The following is a 19,272-nucleotide window of genomic DNA, read 5'->3' as shown; positions in this document are numbered from 1 at the left end:
TGATTTATTCCCGAGTAAACAGCGTTATAATCCCCATCTTTCTCTTGGCTGCTCGCCATTATCTGCCGGACGCTGTGTGACGTGACACAGACTTTCAAAATAAGGGCGGCCTGAAAGAGAATGATATGGATCGATTTTTACACTTTCCATCGATGCAACGTGATCATTGCTCATTTAGTCAATACACCCCTAGTAATAATAGTAAATAGGTCATCATAAGAGAAGTTACAGTTGCTGATAAATATCATAAAGACACTTTAAATATCCTAATATTTAAATTATATATTTAAAGTTTAAATTCACATAATTTTGTGATATGTGATGTTTGGCAGATATATGTTTTTCTAATCCCGACCCTTCTGCCAGAAAATACTGCCTTACAGTATTATCTTGTAAATCAACCAATCAATCAAGAAAATAATCAAACAAATATTGAACCATGTTAGCTGTCCGGATGTTGATCAATGTAATTATAGCAAATTCCTGCGTCCATTGTAATAACTATTTGAAGTGATTTTTATGTGATTTTGTGGTAAGAAATAAAAAGGAAACATGTTAAAGAAAAAAATATTTCAATATTTATTTGCGGTATAAACATGTCTTGTGTTGTTTCCATACACTGTACAATACATAGGGTCAATCGTATTTCCTTCAGTAGACAGAAAGGTGAACCTGCCCCGGTTAACATGCCCCTTGTTTTTATACACAGACAGATTGCATCTTTTTTAAAAACTGTTTACAGCACAATACAAAACAGCTATTCAACGTGTGTTTGAAGCTGTAACACGATGCAAGATGCATTGTCAAAAAAATCCCTGAAAAATTCCTCACTGAGGTAACATTTTTAAAATCATTCACTTTTTCTTTCACTTTGTATTTTAGCGCCGCCACCTCTCTGCCTTCGCTTACGCAACGTCTTTCCCTCACCGAACACATTCTTACCGAGATGTAGCTACAAGTTTAAGGACACAGAAACGGCCGTTCCCGTGATCTGGCAAATTTACAAACAGAGAAAAAGACTTGATTTCTCTTTCATTGTTACAAAGACACAAAAAATACAAGAAAGCAGCTTGAAATCAACCATACTCTTTTTAAATAGAAAAGCTCCGTACTGAAATATATTTCAATCCTAGGGTGCAAGTGATCAAGTCATTTTTCTTATTGTAAGTGGGGTATGACTACAGACGAGGGAAGGCCATTCAAGCATGGTTGTATTATTTTCATCTCTGATGCTATAATAGGAGAGGAACTTTTGCATATAAATTCATAACATATATATACTTAGATATATATTCATATTGAAAGGCCACAGGAATAGCATAGAGCACATTATATCAAAACAAGACGGAAAAAGACCTTGTAGTTTCTAAGTCGGGTGGTGTAATCCTCTATTGTGAAACATAACTGGCATGCTAAACCACAGCAGCTCTGGCTGTGTGAAGCTGTGCGTGTGTGTTTGTGTGTGTGTGTGTTAATGAGGGCCTCTCTCAGGTTAATAATGGGCACTTCGGCCCAACATTTTGGACACCCCAGGTGAAATGTTACTTCAGTCCACAAGCCATATCGAGCTGAATCTTGTATAAGTATAATAGAATAGATATAGTACAAAAGAAGAAGATTTTAAAAATTTTGAGGTCTTGGATCTACAAAATACTGCAAAAAGGTGTTTGATATATTGCAGAGTAACAAAGAGGACCTTGTGTGACCCGTTAACGGTAAAAAAGACAGCTCGCTGTCTATTATTACCATGTTCTGATTCAAATAACAGATAAACAAACGTTTCACTTTTTCTTTTTACACAATGTTTTTCTAAAGTGAGATACAAAGTATTGAACAGTCAGCATTAGAAACAAGTTAGAAAGATTATATAAGGCCAGCTAAAACCAACCCTGTTCAGATTCAACTGCTGTCCCCTTTGAAACCCAGTTCTGTGTTTCTGGTTAGACCCCGTCCACATCACCGCTCTGAAACCAAACCTCTGAAACTCACTATGAACAATGGGCCTCATGCAAGAACCATTCATACAAACAGATTCATTCTTCAGCATCACATGCAGGTGATTTATAAGAGAACTTATTTTCTACATTTTACTTTTAGTTTTAACAGCAATATTTCAACCAACTACAGGTCTGTCCCAGACTAACAGGTCAGAGGAGGATATGCAGTTGCTTGAAACGGTGCAAATAAAAATAAAAGCAGCTGTGGTTCTCATGAATGGCTGTCTATGTGTCAGCCCTCTGATAGTCTGGTGACCTGTCCAGGGTGTCCCTTACTTCTTGCCCAGTGTCAGCTGGGATCAACTCTAGCCCTCCAATGACCCCGAACAGGATACGCAGTTACAGAGAACGGCTGAATGTAGCTGTGTTTCCAATGTCAAGATGCTTTTTTTAGCATCTGATTTCATATCAAGGTTCCTGCTTTATTTCTGTCAAAGAATGTCTGTGATGACACTGTAGCATATATTTTTTTTAAAAATTTCTTATAAGACCACTGCAACAACTAAATGTTATGTCTGATTAATTCTTCCTTTTATATTTTTGTGAATGAAACTGTACTACAAATGGAGCTGAACGGGCAGCCTTAGAAAGCAATTTAAAGCAGCAATTATGCGAACAATTACAACTCACAGATGTGCACATCCTCTTGAACAGGTGGCAATAATCTCTATAAACAGAAATCTGCACAAAAATGCAGGATTTGTAGGCAACAGGCAAGATTTTGGTATCAGAAGTGTGTCTGTTAGTAGTCAGAGTAGCATTGACAAATCACATTTGAGTGGACTTTGGTTAAATGCAGGTAAACAGTTTGTGTGGAGAGCAAAAGAGGCAGAATACATTGGCCGAAATGCAATCTAGGAACCCAATGGCTATCGTCTGACCTTGATATAGCTTTATTTTTTTAGCTTTTAAAAATTTAGCTTAAAAATCTGTAGAGATATTATCATCAGACCGATGGCTGGTGGGTTCCAGATTGCTAATCGGACTGTAAACAGTGACGGTACACAGACAAGGATGTCTTGGATGACCGCTGGCTACACTGCAACCCCTGAAATTTTGGCCATTGTCCCCAGAGGTTAAAACGTTGTCACACGGATAGCCAATGGGTTCTCGAAATTGAGGTGGCAATAATTAGGTTGAAACGAGAGATTTATGTAATGTTTCTGCATATTACAAGCTGAATCTGACCTAAAACACTCATAAAAGCAACCCTTACAGAAAAAGTAAGAGATTAAGAGTAAGAAAAAATTAAAATGTTCTTGCATGACACCAACCTACCCACAGTCATTGCCACAAGTGCTGCAGTGTTGTTACACTCATGACAGAAAAACTTATATTTAACAGACAACTCCTGCAGCAGAAGGAAATTTGCACGTTTTTGGACTCTCTCTTAAAGATACTTCTGATGTGGACAGGATCTCAGAAAACTCTTTGACCACACGCTGTATACCGCTGTGTTCAGCAGCAACAGCAGTTAAAAAAACAGACCTCATCGTTCGTCTTCCCACCTTTTTAAAGCAACATCCCAACCCGTGGTTACTTCTACTGTTAGAGAGCATACAGTACCACAGCATGCTCAGGTATACAAAATAATATAGATCTGTTTACTATTAGCTCTAATATATATATTTATATCAATTTGTGTTTAATATATCTTTCATATACCCAAGGCTTAAGGGTGAATCCACTCAGACAAACTTTTCCTTGACGAAATGGGTGATCCCTTTACAGAAAGACATTCCTCCCGTTTTCTCCAACGCAGTTAAGGGACGTGAAGCTATTGAAGTAGCTAAGTGCAGTCTGTAGCTGAGGCCAGTCCCAGTTCATGACACCATAATCCCAACACAGAGACCAGTATAATCACAGCCTCTTGTCCCAGAGTCCATTTTTTGGCAAATTTGTACCTGTATCCTAAAAGGGACCTAAGATAGGACAACAAATTGAACAACTTCCTCTTAGGCAAAAAGAAGTAAGGTAATACAAGAGTGTTGAGGCACTTCCTTTGCCCGAGGTTGCTATGATAAGCTGCCCAAAAAGTTGCTCAGAAATGTTGCCTTTGCATCCTCAAACGACTTCTCATTCAAGCCTCAGAGTACAAAAAACAGAGCTGCGAGGAACCAGTTTGGCAAACATACTGGTCGGACAATATCCTGTGATGAAATAATGAAGGAAGTTCGGTAGATTAGTTTCGAACTGAAAAGAAACAACTAATCAAAACAGCTGGTGGAAACAACTGGTACTTCTTATAAGGCAACTGGATGAACAGTCATACTGGGGAAGGAAGTAGGAATTGGGAACTTGTACTTGGCCAAATGTCAACTCTACTGTAGCTGCTTCACCAACACCCAACCCCCATGCCAATGTCCGACCCATTGCTTGTCTTAACCCCTAACCCCTGAACCTCGTCCTCTGCTCGGGGGCCAGTTCCTGCTCCCTCCCCACTCCGCTGTGCAGCTGTTGGGACTCGTCGCAGCCTGGGACTGGCCTCTCCTCTCCGCTCCTCTTCTCTGAATGTCCCTTTATCTGCCTGCTTCCAGCACCGGCTCCGAGTGCCAACAAGTCAATGGCTACACCACTGTGCAAACTGCATTAGGTCATTACAAACCTAAAAGAAAAACGAAACTAAAAAAAAAGACAACTAGGAATATCACAACGTTCCTCTTTGTTGGCGCCGCCACACCCATTCTCCTTCTTTAATTTTACAATCTCTTAAGCCATTGTTGGATTGGATAGATAAGATTTCTATGCGTATATATTTATATAAGGTATAGATTTGTGCGTAAATGTACACAAAAATATACAAAAATGCATATAGACATACTGAATTTGTTAAGGACTGCCCATACATTTTCTGCTATGTACGTTAACATACATACAGTACAGACAAACATACATACTTTGTTTATGTGTGTGTGTGTGTGCGCGCGCACATGTGTTAATTCCTTGGTTTGTAAAACTCTACATTCAGTAGAGCGAGATTTCCTACAAGTAAATCCCAGATTCTCCACTTGGCACCAGTCAGCTCAGCTCGCAAGCCGAGTTAGAAAGACAGAGAGGATGTTGTTATCTCATAAGTCGAGCGCTGTAGATTTTTCCTATCTTTGTATGAAGCTGTCTGTCCTGCTGCGTCCTTCGCTCAGTGTCTCAGTCAGTTAAGTCTCCTTGGTTCTCCGTTACAAGACAAGTTGAACGGGGCTCTTCCTCCCTCGATTTCAATCAACTCCTGAGGAGGACGCCATCGTAAACATATCTGTCAGTTCCCCTTCTGGGTTAAAAAAACACCCCGTCCCCTTTTTAACGTGGCATCTTTGACCTCCCCTGCCCCTCCGACGCTGCTCCATGGCCAGGCTCTCAGACAACGAGCCTCGGGAGGCTAAAACATTCATTAAACTGGCTGCTTCCCTCCAGTGCAGCCGCTTGTTACTGTGGCAACAACACCACCTTTCGAACCCCAAAAAAGGGACAGTCCCCATTTTAACTTTCATGTGGACTCCAGTGTGTCCAGTTGAAACACATTGTGATTGGTCGGGGTGGTGAAGAAGAGCTGGTCATGAGGCGGGGAGGTCGAGTGGTTGTCGCAGGGGCTGTTGAGGCCCAGCGTCCGCTCAAAGTCCAGGAGCTGGCCCATGAAGTTGAAATTTGGGGAAATGTTAGACTTTTTCCGCTTAACAAAGTCGTAGGCGTCGTTGAGCGACAGGTTGAGCTTCTGCATCAGGTAGGCCACCGTGACGGTCACCGAGCGGCTGATCCCGGCCAGACAGTGCACCAGGATGCCGCACTTTTTTGAGCGCGCCTCATCTGAGGAGGAGAGGGAGGGACAGAGGAGGAAGGAAAAAAGATGAGTGAGTGAATGAGGAGAAGAGAGGAGGAATGAGATCACTGTTAAAACCTGCTGTATGTTTCAGCAATACACTTTAGGTTTCAAATTATCAGTGACTACATTTACATGCACACTTACACTCCAATTTTGACAATATTCCAAATTTGAAGCAGGTTACGTAAACAGCATACTTTAGATATTCCAAATTAACCCCTTTCCAGTTTAGACATTTGGATAATTATACGGCACATTGAGAATATGTATTTCATTTGTGGTTTCTACCACATTTTGTGACACATGTCGTCTTGCCTGTTCACAGTCAGCTCTGTGTGTTGTCATAGATGCTTTGCACACAAACCAAAGAGCCAACAGATTGTATGGCTTTAGGGTAGAGATGCATGCCCAAACGAAAAACCCACATTTCTGATCAGAAGGAGAAATGAACCTATTTTTAAACATCCCAAAAGACTTGGATATCAACAGGTTTCGGGATGTGTGCAAATGCCATCGGCGACCTTTTCAAGGTGGATGTTGGAATGAAAGAGGAAGACTGTGTCCGCATGGTCCAACAAATCCACCAACAGAAGGAAACTTTTAAAAAATCCTAGTTTGATGCAAAGAAGCAAATGGTGCATGTGGCTCCGGCTGTTCCACTTTTCTATATTTTGACATGATAAACGACATGTGACGCTATGTTAACTGGAATAGACATGGCTGCACATATACAGTAATATTAGGGGAATATTCATTTTTATTCGCCATGTAAACAGCCTAGAAGGGATTTTTTTTTTTTCAGAATAAGGGAAAAAACCCTAATATTTGGTGCTTGTAAACACTGTCAGTAAGCCACAAGGGAAAGTCTCTGATCTACAGTTTTACTGACAATACAAATTATTCTTTAAAAAACATTTCAAGATCAATTGCACAATATGGTTGAAACTGACATTGTAATAAAACAGTTATGTGTAGGAACATCTCCCGTACTTTAAATTCCAGACTCTAAAGGAAAGGTTTCAAAAAACAGCTACAGAGGTTATTTTAAGAGATATATAAATAGGCAGAATTAATATTATTTTCCATTTTGTTTCTCTGCTATTCGGATGTGCAAATAAATTGAGATTTATTTGTGTTAATGTTGATATTGTAGCTGTTTTATGTAGAGTATATTACGTAAGCATTTATTGATTATACTGTATATTTAAATTCTCTGTGAAGAGTAGTTGTCCCAAAGGTAAGAGCCAACAGGGATCCTAATAAACAATGACCAATATTTAGAGATTATCAATATCAAATCGCATTTTTAAAAAAAATCATCAAACTTATATTTAAAGGCTATGAAAATCTTTTTTTTAAAAAATAAACTTGTTATTACAAGCCAATCCTACATGAACACACAATTTTCTTGCCAAAGTTTGGACAGTTTTGGTTTCACACGACATATTTCTGCATTTCTTTTTTTTTCTCTGTGCTCCTCTTGCTGGTTATGAGTTGGCAGAGTTCAGTAAAAAAAAAAGTGATGCCAGAACACTCTCTGATCACACTTGAGGGTTTTGAGTGTGAAACTTCATAAATCAAACCTAAAATTTGTGTTTTTTCCCTAACTTTAAATTTGGCTCGTTGCTTATTTAGGCATGACAAACACCTACAGCTTAAAATCGTTTAAAGCAATTGACAGAATAGCACTGTTAGTCATCAGATGAGACAAAATTCTTCACAAGTAAACAAATATATCTATAACTCCAACAACTACATTTTGGTAGCATTCATTTACAACTAAATTAAAATAATTTGTCACAAAACATTATAGATCACATTATGTCATCACAATACAACTCCACTTAAAGTCACTCACACTGTACGACACATACAGACTCCAAGTGATAATACAAGAGATGACAATTAGATCTTTCTATGTAAACATTTAATATTTTTATGTCTGTTTTTTTTTTTTTTAAATTGAGAATGACCTTTCTCAATGACAGAGAAAAAGTCACGTTTCATTCTGCTTTCTAGCTCTCAGTCTGCAGAAAAACCTGAATAAGAAAAAGCATCTTACATTATTAACGGGCTACATCCATCTACCTTCTCTCCGTTTCGAGGCCTTGCACTTGCATCACTACAGGCCATCAGAGCGAGAGAGTAAAGTGCTTCTTTCCTTTCTTCCTCCTCTATTTCTCTTTCATCCTCTCCTTTATCTCTCTCTGCCTCTCCTCACTCTCTCCGCCTGCATCTCTTGTTGTAGGATTGGGGTCAGTTGGCTCTCGAGCTCAGGCTGCCAAGCGGATGCCAAATTAAATTTATATGTGATGTGTGCTCACATTCCACAACTATACGAGACTCAGAAGTCAAACACGTAACCGGCGGTTAATCTGCTCTGAACTGATCTTCAGATTGTGCGGCAAAAACTGTCCATTTATCAGTTTGCAGAAAACATCAAAATCCTCCGTCTTTACATGTTCACACACAATAATTTCAGATATTTAAGGAATTCGCAGTTCACAACAGAACATTGTAAGGTCACATCTGGGTCTCTTTTACAGCGCGAGCTTCTCTCCTTCACCCATAATTACCCTGCTGTTTCTAAATAGACCTGATGTAATCCCCACACATTACAGCCAGCCAGACGGCAACATTCAACATTAGCATGACCCAAATCTGCCACGACCTCTGGCTCTGGCATATGTCACACTTCCTCCCACCTAAGCAAGGACATTAGTCTTTAAAAGAGAAAGAAAAATCTGTGGGTCTGGACAATCTGAAACAGAAAGACTGGTTCTCATTGACTCATCAGAGAGGGAATTTACTCATTCTCTGGGAATTAAGTCCCAGCAAATGATGGGAATGACGGGAAATGCCGAAAATAGGGGCTTAAAATTCTTGTGGGTTGAGTATGACCGTATTCTCAAAGAATCAATATCAAGGATTTATTTAAGACATTATATTTTGTGTTATGTCATTACATGTTTAATCTGGAATAGTAAAATACAGGCATCTTAAAGTCTACAAGCAGCTCGACAAAGAAACTTTTAAGAGAATATCCCATTAATTCTCTTTTAAAGTATTTCTACAAAACCTATTAAATGGCAGAAATTAGATCTTTTTCACTTCATAATGAGTAATGGAGGATACACTTCCTATGATGCAGCACAACTAAGGCACTCTGAAGTGATTGATTGGCTCATCATTTAAGTCAATTTATTTAGCAAACTGTTTGCAGTTCCTCATACATGAACATAAAGCTGATATTCTTAGGTATATGATAGTCAATTGAATATTTTGGGGGTTTGGACTTTTAACTGGACAATTTGTCCTTTGGGAAATTGTGGATAGCATTTTCATACTGTTTTTTTTATTAGATAATTAATGGTTTTTACAATGAAATGTTAAAAAAAAAAAAGGTTGATTAAATCAATTTTCCCATAATTCCCATTATTATCATTTTTAAGACATTTTTAAGACTTTTGAAAGATTAATTTAATTCATTTAAAACTAATAAAAACCTTAATTTTAGATATTTAAAATAAATGTAATGCCTTTTGAGGCTTTTTCAAGATCCACAGGAACTCTGTTCTAAAGCTATTGATTTGATTAGCTGATCCTTTAAGGCTTTGTATTTAGCAAAAATTTCGTTTGTTCGAATTTCTCAAATGTAAATGTATTTGCTGCTTTTTAAAGTATATAATAGTAAATTGTATATCTTTGGTTTTTGGTCGTTTGACTGGACAAATGATGTCATCTTGGCCTTTAGGAGATTGTGAAGAGATCTGTTTAACTATTATCTGACTTTTATTTGTTGATTAATCAATTAGTTGCTGGGCAGAAAAGTGGTAACCAGTTCTTTTGATTATCATTATTATTATTATTAGAATTTAGCATAATGACCGACTTAATTATTTCTCAGATTTTGTTTTGGTTACCATATTCCCAAAATGTATGTAAAAATACAAGAGATGGGATTCAGAATGCACTTCCTCACACTTTTCAAACCAAAGTTACACTCGTGCCTCTGATTAATTGATAATTAAAATAATGATTACCCTTCTGTTACCAACAACAGATCTGTGGTAACACACACTGAGGCACAGGCTGAGTTCTCGCCTCATTTACTCACCGATGAATGAAATGGCCTCAGGGAAAAACTGCGAGAGGTTCTGGCTCCAGTGATCAGAGATGGGGATCTGTTTGTACTTGAAGTCGCCTTCGTGTTCGAACATGTTGGGCAGGTTGGGCGTCACGTTGAGGATGTATTTGATGTTGTACTTGCTGAGCACATCCAGGTTGGTGGAGTCTTTGGCACAGCCCAGGTAAAGGTACGGCAGGATCTGGACGGGAAATGCTGGCTGGTTGTTGGGGAGCGGGCTGCCCTCCGACTCTGTGGCGCTGCCCGGCTCACGGTCAGATTCCCCGTCCGAGCAGTCGGAGCTGATGCGGAGTCCTCCCAGACCGAGGACGGAGGCTGGTGGGGAGCTGCTGGGACAGGAGCAGTCCAGATTGGTCTCGCAGTGCTCGGGGTACTCGGACTGGAACTTGTTGAAGCCCCCTGGAGAAGGAGGAAAAGACAAAAGTCAATATGAGGAAAAAGCCAAGAAAATAATTAATTGGGTGGTATAAAAAAGTGTCTGTGCTCACAGGTGTAGATTCAGGGGGGACGCAGGGGATGTCCCTCTCAATATTTAGAACATGGGCACTTGTCCCCCCCAGTAAAAACTTTTACTTAGACAACATCTAAGCAAGACATTTACAACAAAAATTGGTGTAGAAAATGCACAAATTGCCTTTAAAATTACTGGAATGCAGAAAATAAAGTGTTTGACACTCAAAATGTTCTTGCGGGGGACACCCAAACCCCCAGTTTCATACTGTATGTGTCCCCCCCAATGTTGGAGTCAAATCGATGCTCTCGCCTGCACATGACCACAAGGCTGTGTGATACAATATCTACAAAATGGCAGCTGAGTGTCAGGTGTGTCGGATACAGGAGGTGGATCATGAACCTGAAGGACAAAAGATGAAGATGTGTTTTGTTGTAGTTTGGTGATTGCTGCAGTTTTTGTTTTGTATAGTTTTAAGTTTTTGTGCTGCTGAAAAAGAACATGCTGAAAAACGTCCAGTTTTGAGTGTAACACACCTAATGTTACTTTTACGTCCTTTCCTGTGTAAAGACAATAATGGAATGAAATAAAACATTCAATTAGAAAGAAAAGAGGAAAAACAAATAACTCAAATAACTTAATTTTGACCCCCCAAAAAATAAAGAAAAATGGTAGTAAATGATAAGCACATTTTAAAATAATAGATGTGTTTTGTTGTTGTCTTGTATCTGTTGATGGTTGCTGTTTTTGATTTGTATTGTTTTATGTTTTTGTGCTGCTGAAAAGGACCATGCTGACAACCATTTTTTTAAAAAGTCAGGCCAGTTTTAAGTGTAACAAAGCTAATGTTACTTTTAAGTCCTTTCCTGTATAAACAAAAAAATTAAATAAAACATGTAATCAGTAATAAAAGGGGAAAAAACAAATAAATACAATTTTGATAAAAAATAACAACGAAAAGAAAAAAATGGTGGTAAATAGTAAGCACTTTTTAAAACAATAGGCACATCTATTGAGAGTAATTTTACCACTATAAATGAATACTACAGGCTGTGCAGTAGCCACATTGAGGTGTAGTTGAGGTTATCCAAATCACTTTACATAACTTGTTTCATCAAGGCAGGAAACATTAATAGGCTACATCACAAACAATATCAAACTTACAATTTCTATCATGATAGCGATTTAAAATAGAGCGAAAACGAACAAAAAGATGTTTTGGTTGAAATGTAGCTAAAAGCAGTAATATCATGTTTGCATGCACCACCGCCTCACATGTTAATATGACAGATAACATGATGTTTAGGTCATCTGAATAAGCAAACAGGCCGGACAGATGTGCTCCATTGAGAAAAGCTGAGCCCTGGGGAGAATGAGCAGGACAGTCAGCTCTGCTGCTGCTACACTCACTACTCAGCTCAGTGGACTTTTTGTGAATGGCAGCTCGAGCTTGTGACTCCAGCGAAACATTCAGACGATTATCAATAAATCAAATACATCCACACTTTCTATCGCGATCGCATTTTGTACCCATCATTAACCATCCTGTCATTTTATTTTGGCGCTGGGGGATTATTCAGCCGTCGTCTCCAGGTTTCCCTGTTCATTCATGAAAAAAACAACAACAAAAAAAACAAAAACGCCAGTCTTTTCCTGAAGGAACACAACATGGCGGGGCCATTTTTGCAGTATTTAATTAAAAACATATTTGACCCAGCTCTATATATTGAAACACCGATGCACGCTTCTTTTGTTTTAGTCTATAATTCAAGCCTTTTATCTTGATCAGAATAAAAAAAACACTTTTATCGATTTATTTCTCTCTGCAATAACTGTTCTGTCAAAGTTAACTCATGTGTTTTACATTGTTTCTATTAAAAATATTGCTATGTTGCTTGTGATAACAGACAAAATATTGGGTTAGTTATTAAAGTTCATTAATAATAAATATGACAAACTTTAGAAAGCTGTATTTGGGTAAGCATCACCACAATGCGACACTTAAATAGCCCTACAAGCGATTTAGTAATCTTTAATACTAAATACGAGAGGCTTTTTAAATGTGAAGAAGAGGCTTTTTTTTAATTAATATCTTGTCAAAAAAAATCTATAGCGTTTTTAGATATGCCAGAAACATCTAAAACATGGACAAATACAGGCCTGTCTATTAATGAAATGATCACAGTCAAATAAAATAAGATTTATGTTGTTTTTGCGTTAATTGTTTCATGTTTGGTTGGGATGACAGTTTCAGAACAGCCATCCTGTAATTGGGACAGTCTGAGTTAATTACATCAGAGGGGAATTAAACAATTTGTCTTCCGTCAGTGTGAGTTTTTTATGAATTACAACACATAATCTTGAGGTACAAAGCTGATCTTACCCTCCAGGTAGAAAGCTTTGCAGCCGTCGTCCCGCAGTTTCTGCAGGAGCAGCCCCAGCACGGAGCTCCCCAGCCCGGACTCCTGCCGCTCCGAGGTCGCCTCGTCGTACAGAACCACCACGTCCGTCTTGCACCGCTTGACAAATTTCTCCTTGTCCTCGTTGTTGGGGATGATGGATCGGATGGGGAGGTTGCCCTTCTTCAGCCTCCGGAGCATGAGGCCCGGGATGGCCAGGTTGATGGCCGACTCGATGTGCGAGGACTCGTACAGCTCATGGGGTCTGCAGTCCAGCAGCAGCAGAGAGCTGGCCCCGGACTCCAGCTCCTCCTGCAGCCACTCCACGCTCTTACTCGACATCATCATCATAGTCACGATCACAGAGCCTCTCCACAGATGATTAATTTTCATCAGGTTAATCCGCCTGTCCCCTGCTGTGACATGAAAAACACAACAGAATAGATGGACAGAAGACAAATCACGGCGCTAAACTTCCCTTCCCGCGGCCGCCGCCGCCACCGCCGCCGCTGCTGCTCCTGCTGCTGCTGCTGCTCCTGCGGGCGCGCACACACACGCACCCGACACACGCTTCCACACACACATCCAACACGCACGCACCGATGCCCCTCTGGTTGGAGCAGGAAACTTGAACATGCAGAGGTTTCTTTGCCTCCTTCCTTCAGTCCGACAGAAGAAGTGGAGGTTTCATTCCAGTCCATCGACGTCCATTTGGGCGAGCACGCTCCAACTTTGAGGCGTCCGCAGACCCGCAAAACGGCCCCGAGATGCCTCGTTAGTGTGTGAGGGTGTGAGTTTCGGACGAGCTGCTGTCGCTAAAGCCCATGATTATTGTTATTATTTGACACGCTGGCCCGTGGAGCGCCTCTGGTTTGTCATATCCACTGGATGCGTTAAAGAGGCTCTGCGGGCTTGTCACTGAGGAGGGAGGAGCGGACACATTTAAAGGTGCAGAGCTGCGAGAGATTCACACCAGCTCACTCTGCTCTCACCACATTCATATCCATTCATTGATGCTCCATAGGCTACAGGGAGGGCTAACTTTGAATGACATATGGAAAATCTGAAGAGAGGAGTCAGATTTTATTTCCCTGAGTCGTGCTCATGACATCTCTGTTGCCTTTTATTTTCTTTATATTGTTATTTTTTTTTTGTCTTTTATGGTAGTTTGGTGGTAAATGTATCTTTAACCGTAACCTTAATTTGTCTTTTAATTCATCTATTATCTTTTTTTATTCTGTCTTGATTTTGCTTCTTCTTCTTCTTCTTATTATTATTATTTTTATTATACTTATTACTTATATAACAACAACAACAACAACAATAATAATAATATAATATAATAATAATATAATATAATAATAACAATAATAGTAATAATAATAATTGTTGTTGTTGTTGTTGTTGTTGTTGTTGTTGTTGTTTTCATTATTATTATTTTCCTTATGAATCTTAAAGATTGCATTTTTACTGTCCTTTACATTAATAAAAGTTACAATGCTTTCATTCATGATTACACCAAATCAATGCTTGGAGCAAAAGATTGAGCATTAGAAATACAGTCATACAAATGCTATTTCACTAAATGGATCTTGTTGCGATATATCTTTTTTGAAGGGACAGTTCACCCCAAAATCAAAATGCACACTTTTCCTCTTACTTGTGGTGATATTTATCAAATAGATTGTTTTGGTGTGAGTTGCCAAGAGCTGAAGATATCGATAGAGATATCCACTTTCTCTGTAATATAATACAACTAGATGGCACTCAGCTTTTTGGTGCTCCAAGTGCCAAAAAATACATTTTTAATACTCAACAGCATTATCTCTCTCCAGTAATCATGACCTGGTTATTCAAAAAGATCCACAGACCTTGTTGTGAGCAGTTTCATGTAGAAACTATTTTCCTTCTACCAAACTACACCCCCTAACCATATCATTGCACAGTAGGAAGCCTACATCTACTGCCAGCTCGCCTAGCACCACTGAGCTAGCTAACTCCACAGCTCAGCCAAGGAGGAAACCATTAATGTTTACATCTAACTTTGTCACCAGCACTCCCCTCTCATCCATGAGACAATGCACGCTTCCTTCTGCACACTGATACGGATGGTGGATGTAGTTCAGTAGACAGAAAATAGTTCCTACATGAAGCTGCTCACAACAAGGTCTGTCTATATGAAACCTTTCAATGTGCACTTATGTCCTTTTTTCCCAGGAAATTATAATTCAACAAATCTTTTATTTTAACTCTGTATCCTGCATGATTATGGTAATCAACTATGAAATAAACCTCACTCAATAGATTAGGCTGCTGTACTGAATCATGGAAATGCATCACTTCAGATGGCTGAAACTTGACAGTGACCATGTTTGCTGTCTGTAGACTTGTTTGACAATAACGATTTATGTTTGTAAAGCTAGGCCTACAAAGAAAAAAAAATCAAACTAAGGCAAGAATCAGAAAGGAGATCTACACAGTCTATTCAAAGCTTCTAGTAATTTTAATTGTGCAACATTTTGATCAAAATGTGATCTTTTCAGACACTGTCAAATCACTATCAAAAAGCACAACAAGCAACACATGGCACACACATCAGTCTCTCAGGTGATTGTGATCTGCTTGATTGAGAGTCAGGTTGAAACAATCAGGTTGGGCCAATCAGAGCGGAGCTGACTGGCTTGATCTGTTGTATTTGTGCCCATTTACTGCTCACTCTGCTTTGTGATAGTGATTTGAGAGTTCCAGAAAAAGCTCTCTGTTAGATCAAAACGTTAAAACGCAATTAAAGTGACTAGAAGCTTTCAATATAGTGTGTGGATCTCCTGTCTGATTCTTCACACTACAATAACACTACAACGAATGTGGGAACCCTGAAAATGGATTTTACAATCTCACTTCAAAGGCCTGGAAAAAGTCATGGAATTAGTAAAAATCATTAAAAGCTTCAGAAAAGTCATGGAATGTTTTTTTTAATTGTAATCCTACGAAGATTAACCTTCCACTTCCAAGTCTTAAAAAAAAACAACTGCCTACATTCTTATGGTGCAGCGTTGTTTTTCAGACTTATATTCAGAAACGAGTGTTTAATTAAATGCATTAAGAATACACTGATATATAATCTCTGTTTTACCTCGTGCTTGGACGTCACCGCCAGACTGATACACTGTAAGTTTTTATATGACTGTGCCCATAGTTTTTGTGCTGCTATTATTTCATTTACATCTTATTAACAGTTTGAGAATTTTACTTATTTAAAAAAAATATTGCTATTATAATTTTATTTATTCATCTATTCATTTATTTACATTTTAATTTATTTTTATCTTATAGGTTTTATCCTGTCTCTGGTGTTTCCTTACAGCGTTTCCTCAGTCCTTGGTTTTAATGAGTACTTTTAAAAAACTTTTTTGTGTTTTTATTCACGTTTCTGTGCTTATATGTGTGTGTGGCTTTAATTGTATGAAGCACTTTGTTTTACAGTTCATTTATATGAAAAGTGCTATACAAATAAAGTTTAAGCGACTAATAGTTTTTGAGGCAGGTGTCCCCCATGAGTTTTTTAAGTATTTGAAGTGAATATGAACACCACAATTAGAGTTTGAAAAAGGATGCTGTTGATTTTTTATACAATAATTAACATTTGGAGTAACATATACTATACAGTTCTATTTGTGTTATACGTTGTGAATGGTCTGGGAAATTTTATTATGGATCTTAAAAAAGTTAAAAAAGTTTTGAAAATTCGTCCACGACAATGTGTGGGAACCCTGTAAATGTGTCCTACAGATTTATTTTTTGTTACTCACAACACTGGATCCTTACACGCCCAAAACATTGTTCCTTTTTTCTGAGTTGGCAGACAATAAGAAATGTATGACGTGTCCATGAGCAGTAACCTATGCTTCCTCTACAAGTAGGTTCTTACCACCCTGTTCATTTATTATCGTTAATGCACTCAGTGTTTTAATGAATTACCTGAGGGCAGAGGTGTAATTCAGAATTATGGGCCTCAAGAAGTGACTCTGGTTCATTTTCCAATGAACTCCACACCACCTTTACTCTATCACTCACTACATTCACACATCCATAATTCATTCACACCTCTGCACATTCACTTACCAGTCAATTACTGTACATATTCCTGAGCGACAGCACCAATCGAGTGTCAAAATTGTAGTTTAAAAATGGGTCGAGTAGACAAAATGTGAGTGTTGTCTTTTATTACAGCCAAAAAATAACGTGTAACTCGCAGATGGGAACCATGTCTCTTCCTCACCATTTTATTTCTCTCTAATTCACTGTAGTTTTTAACTGTCAATTGTTGTGCTGAACTTTGAACCTAGATGTCTTTATGTAAAGAACTTTTAACTGCTTTGAAAAGTGCTGTTCAACCCTTTAAAACCTGAGCAAATCCTTTTGATTTCTTTCAAAAACATGGGAATAAAGAAATGACCCCAAGAGGAACAGCCAATGGTTAAGCAGGTGCTAATGGGGATCCAAATAAAGGAAGAAAGAAAGCAAACTATGAAGAAATAGCCTAAAAAATAGCAATGAATTAGTAAAACAAAATTCCATGAAAAATTAGTTAAAAAAGAAAACAAAAGAGAGAGAAGTAAGACGGAAAAAACTATATATGTAATTATATTGTTTTTCCCTAGCAAAAAGGAAAAAAAATCAAAATCTACAAATTTTTTGCAATTTGTGGAAAAATATTACAAAGTTGCCCATTGCCTTGTCCACCATGTTTTTAAGAGAACTTTAAGCTCCCAAAGCATCCGTTTGCTCAGGGCTCACAGATTTAAATACTTGTGAAAGGCATCTGAAAGTGATATCACTCCAGGTTTAAAAGTGTTAAATCAAGTTTAGTATTACTAGCACTGGGTGTCATTATGAGGTAATGAGGGATATTTCACATTTTGTAGCAGCTCAGTGGTGCTGGTGTACCTGCTGCACTGGGACATCATCACTACGTTTCACCATGAATGACCTAATAAGGCGTCAGCAGGTTGTGACAGAGGCAGAGAGGGAAAAGAGGAGCGTTTGATTTCCTCACAGCTGCAGAGAGGAGGAGTGGGGGATGCACCAGCTGCAGACAATGGCTCTTTATCCCCCCAGTGACTTATACAAACACACGCACACACACACACACACATACACACATACACACACACATTAACAAAACACAGACATACATGCATACACAGAAGTACACAAACAGACACACACACACACACACACAAACTTTAGGGCTCTTGTGTTTCCACTCCCTTCATGGACAACAACAAGCTCTCTTAGAGATGTGTAGTCACTCTGTGTGTGTGTGTGTCTGTGTGTGTGTGTGTGTGTGTGTGTGTGTGTGTCTACAAACTGCTCTCCAGTAGTAAACATCATCACATATAACTAACTTTGATGATTGAGGATTGAAACTCATATTGAAGCTCTATCAGAGTTTGTTTGAAATAAATATTGGAGAACAGGAAAATAACATAACAGACTGTGTGACAAGAACTTCTTGGTGGCAATTTGTATTAGATTAAAAAATATTGTTTCTGGGGTATATCCGATTGTGTGATGAATGAATACTACAGACCTAAAATTATTTAACAGATGGAGGAGATTGTGAAGCCAGAACAAAAATATAGACATTAAATACAGATTTTAAAAAGTGAGTTTGATTGATTTTTTTAAGTCCTAGCTAACGTGAGCTATTAACAGCTTGATAAAGTAAATTAGCATTGTGTGGAGTTAAGAGTTGGTGTACTTTGACCAGGGAGGTTACAGTCTCATCCAGTAAGCAAAGAAGTACGTGTGGAGGAGACATTAATTGTTGCAGTCTATATTTTATGATATTGGCCATGAAAACAAACAAACTGCCCAACATGAGCGACGCTGCATGGCTGGCAGTCAGTTGGGAGCGATTCATGGAACAAAAGAAAATGGAAAATGTACTAGTAACATCATGTTTCGCTCAATTTATACTGCCCACATTCAGCACAAATATTGCCTCGACAGGTGATAGTCACTTCAAACCATTTTTTTCAGGTTTCAAAGGTTAAAATAATTGTGAAAGACATCTGAATGCAGCACAAGAAAACCAATGTTGATCCAGGTACTAAAGGGTTAACTTGTATTTCTTCATAATGTTGCAAGTACCAAGTAGAATGAGTTACGTAACAATAGGAGGATAACACAATACACTTATGTGAAGATTAGGATGCATTCAGAGCTATCTGAAGGACAAAAGACATAAACTCCTTGGTAGCTTTACCAGCCACTGTCTACCTGTTCATACACGCATCGGCAGCTTTTAATCTGCCATTTTGGAAAGTACAGAAGCTTTCAGATTGTGTGTACACATATTTCCTGTTTCACAATACCTCATCTGTGTCAGCACAGTCAAGTTTTCAAAAAAAAATTGCGCTCCTACATTCACCTCTACTCTGGATGGTTTTAATCAGCTT

At 38.5% G+C, this 19,272-nt stretch overlaps 1 protein-coding gene across 1 annotated transcript; it reads right to left on the bottom strand.

Moving 5' to 3' along the window:
• Positions 1 to 555: 555 nt before the first annotated feature.
• Positions 556 to 13,723, bottom strand: dusp7 (dual specificity phosphatase 7). The gene is made up of 3 exons (XM_042506167.1): positions 12,793 to 13,723; positions 9,929 to 10,357; positions 556 to 5,795 (listed from the first exon to the last, which is right to left on the bottom strand). Exons 1-3 carry the CDS (start codon positions 13,199 to 13,201, stop codon positions 5,479 to 5,481), a joined length of 1,155 nt encoding a protein of 384 aa, XP_042362101.1. The 5' UTR covers positions 13,202 to 13,723; the 3' UTR covers positions 556 to 5,478.
• Between the last annotated feature and the right edge of the window lie 5,549 nt (positions 13,724 to 19,272).

Source organism: Plectropomus leopardus, chromosome 2, assembly GCF_008729295.1.
Source record: "Plectropomus leopardus isolate mb chromosome 2, YSFRI_Pleo_2.0, whole genome shotgun sequence".
In the NCBI taxonomy this organism is placed as follows: Eukaryota; Metazoa; Chordata; class Actinopteri; order Perciformes; family Serranidae; genus Plectropomus; species Plectropomus leopardus.
This window is presented reverse-complemented; position numbering and strand designations above follow the sequence as displayed.

What these genes read in the sequence shown, in the direction of transcription:
- dusp7 (XM_042506167.1), bottom strand. Translation starts at nt 13,201, where the DNA reads ATGAAAATTAATCATCTGTGGAGAGGCTCTGTGATCGTGACTATGATG. An exon ending in CAAAGCTTTCTACCTGGAGG is followed by an intron (nt 10,358 to 12,792) that starts GTAAGATCAGCT and finishes CTCCTTCTCCAG; the next exon opens with GGGGCTTCAACAAGTTCCAG. An exon ending in TGAGGCCATTTCATTCATCG is followed by an intron (nt 5,796 to 9,928) that starts GTGAGTAAATGA and finishes TCTCCTCCTCAG; the next exon opens with ATGAGGCGCGCTCAAAAAAG.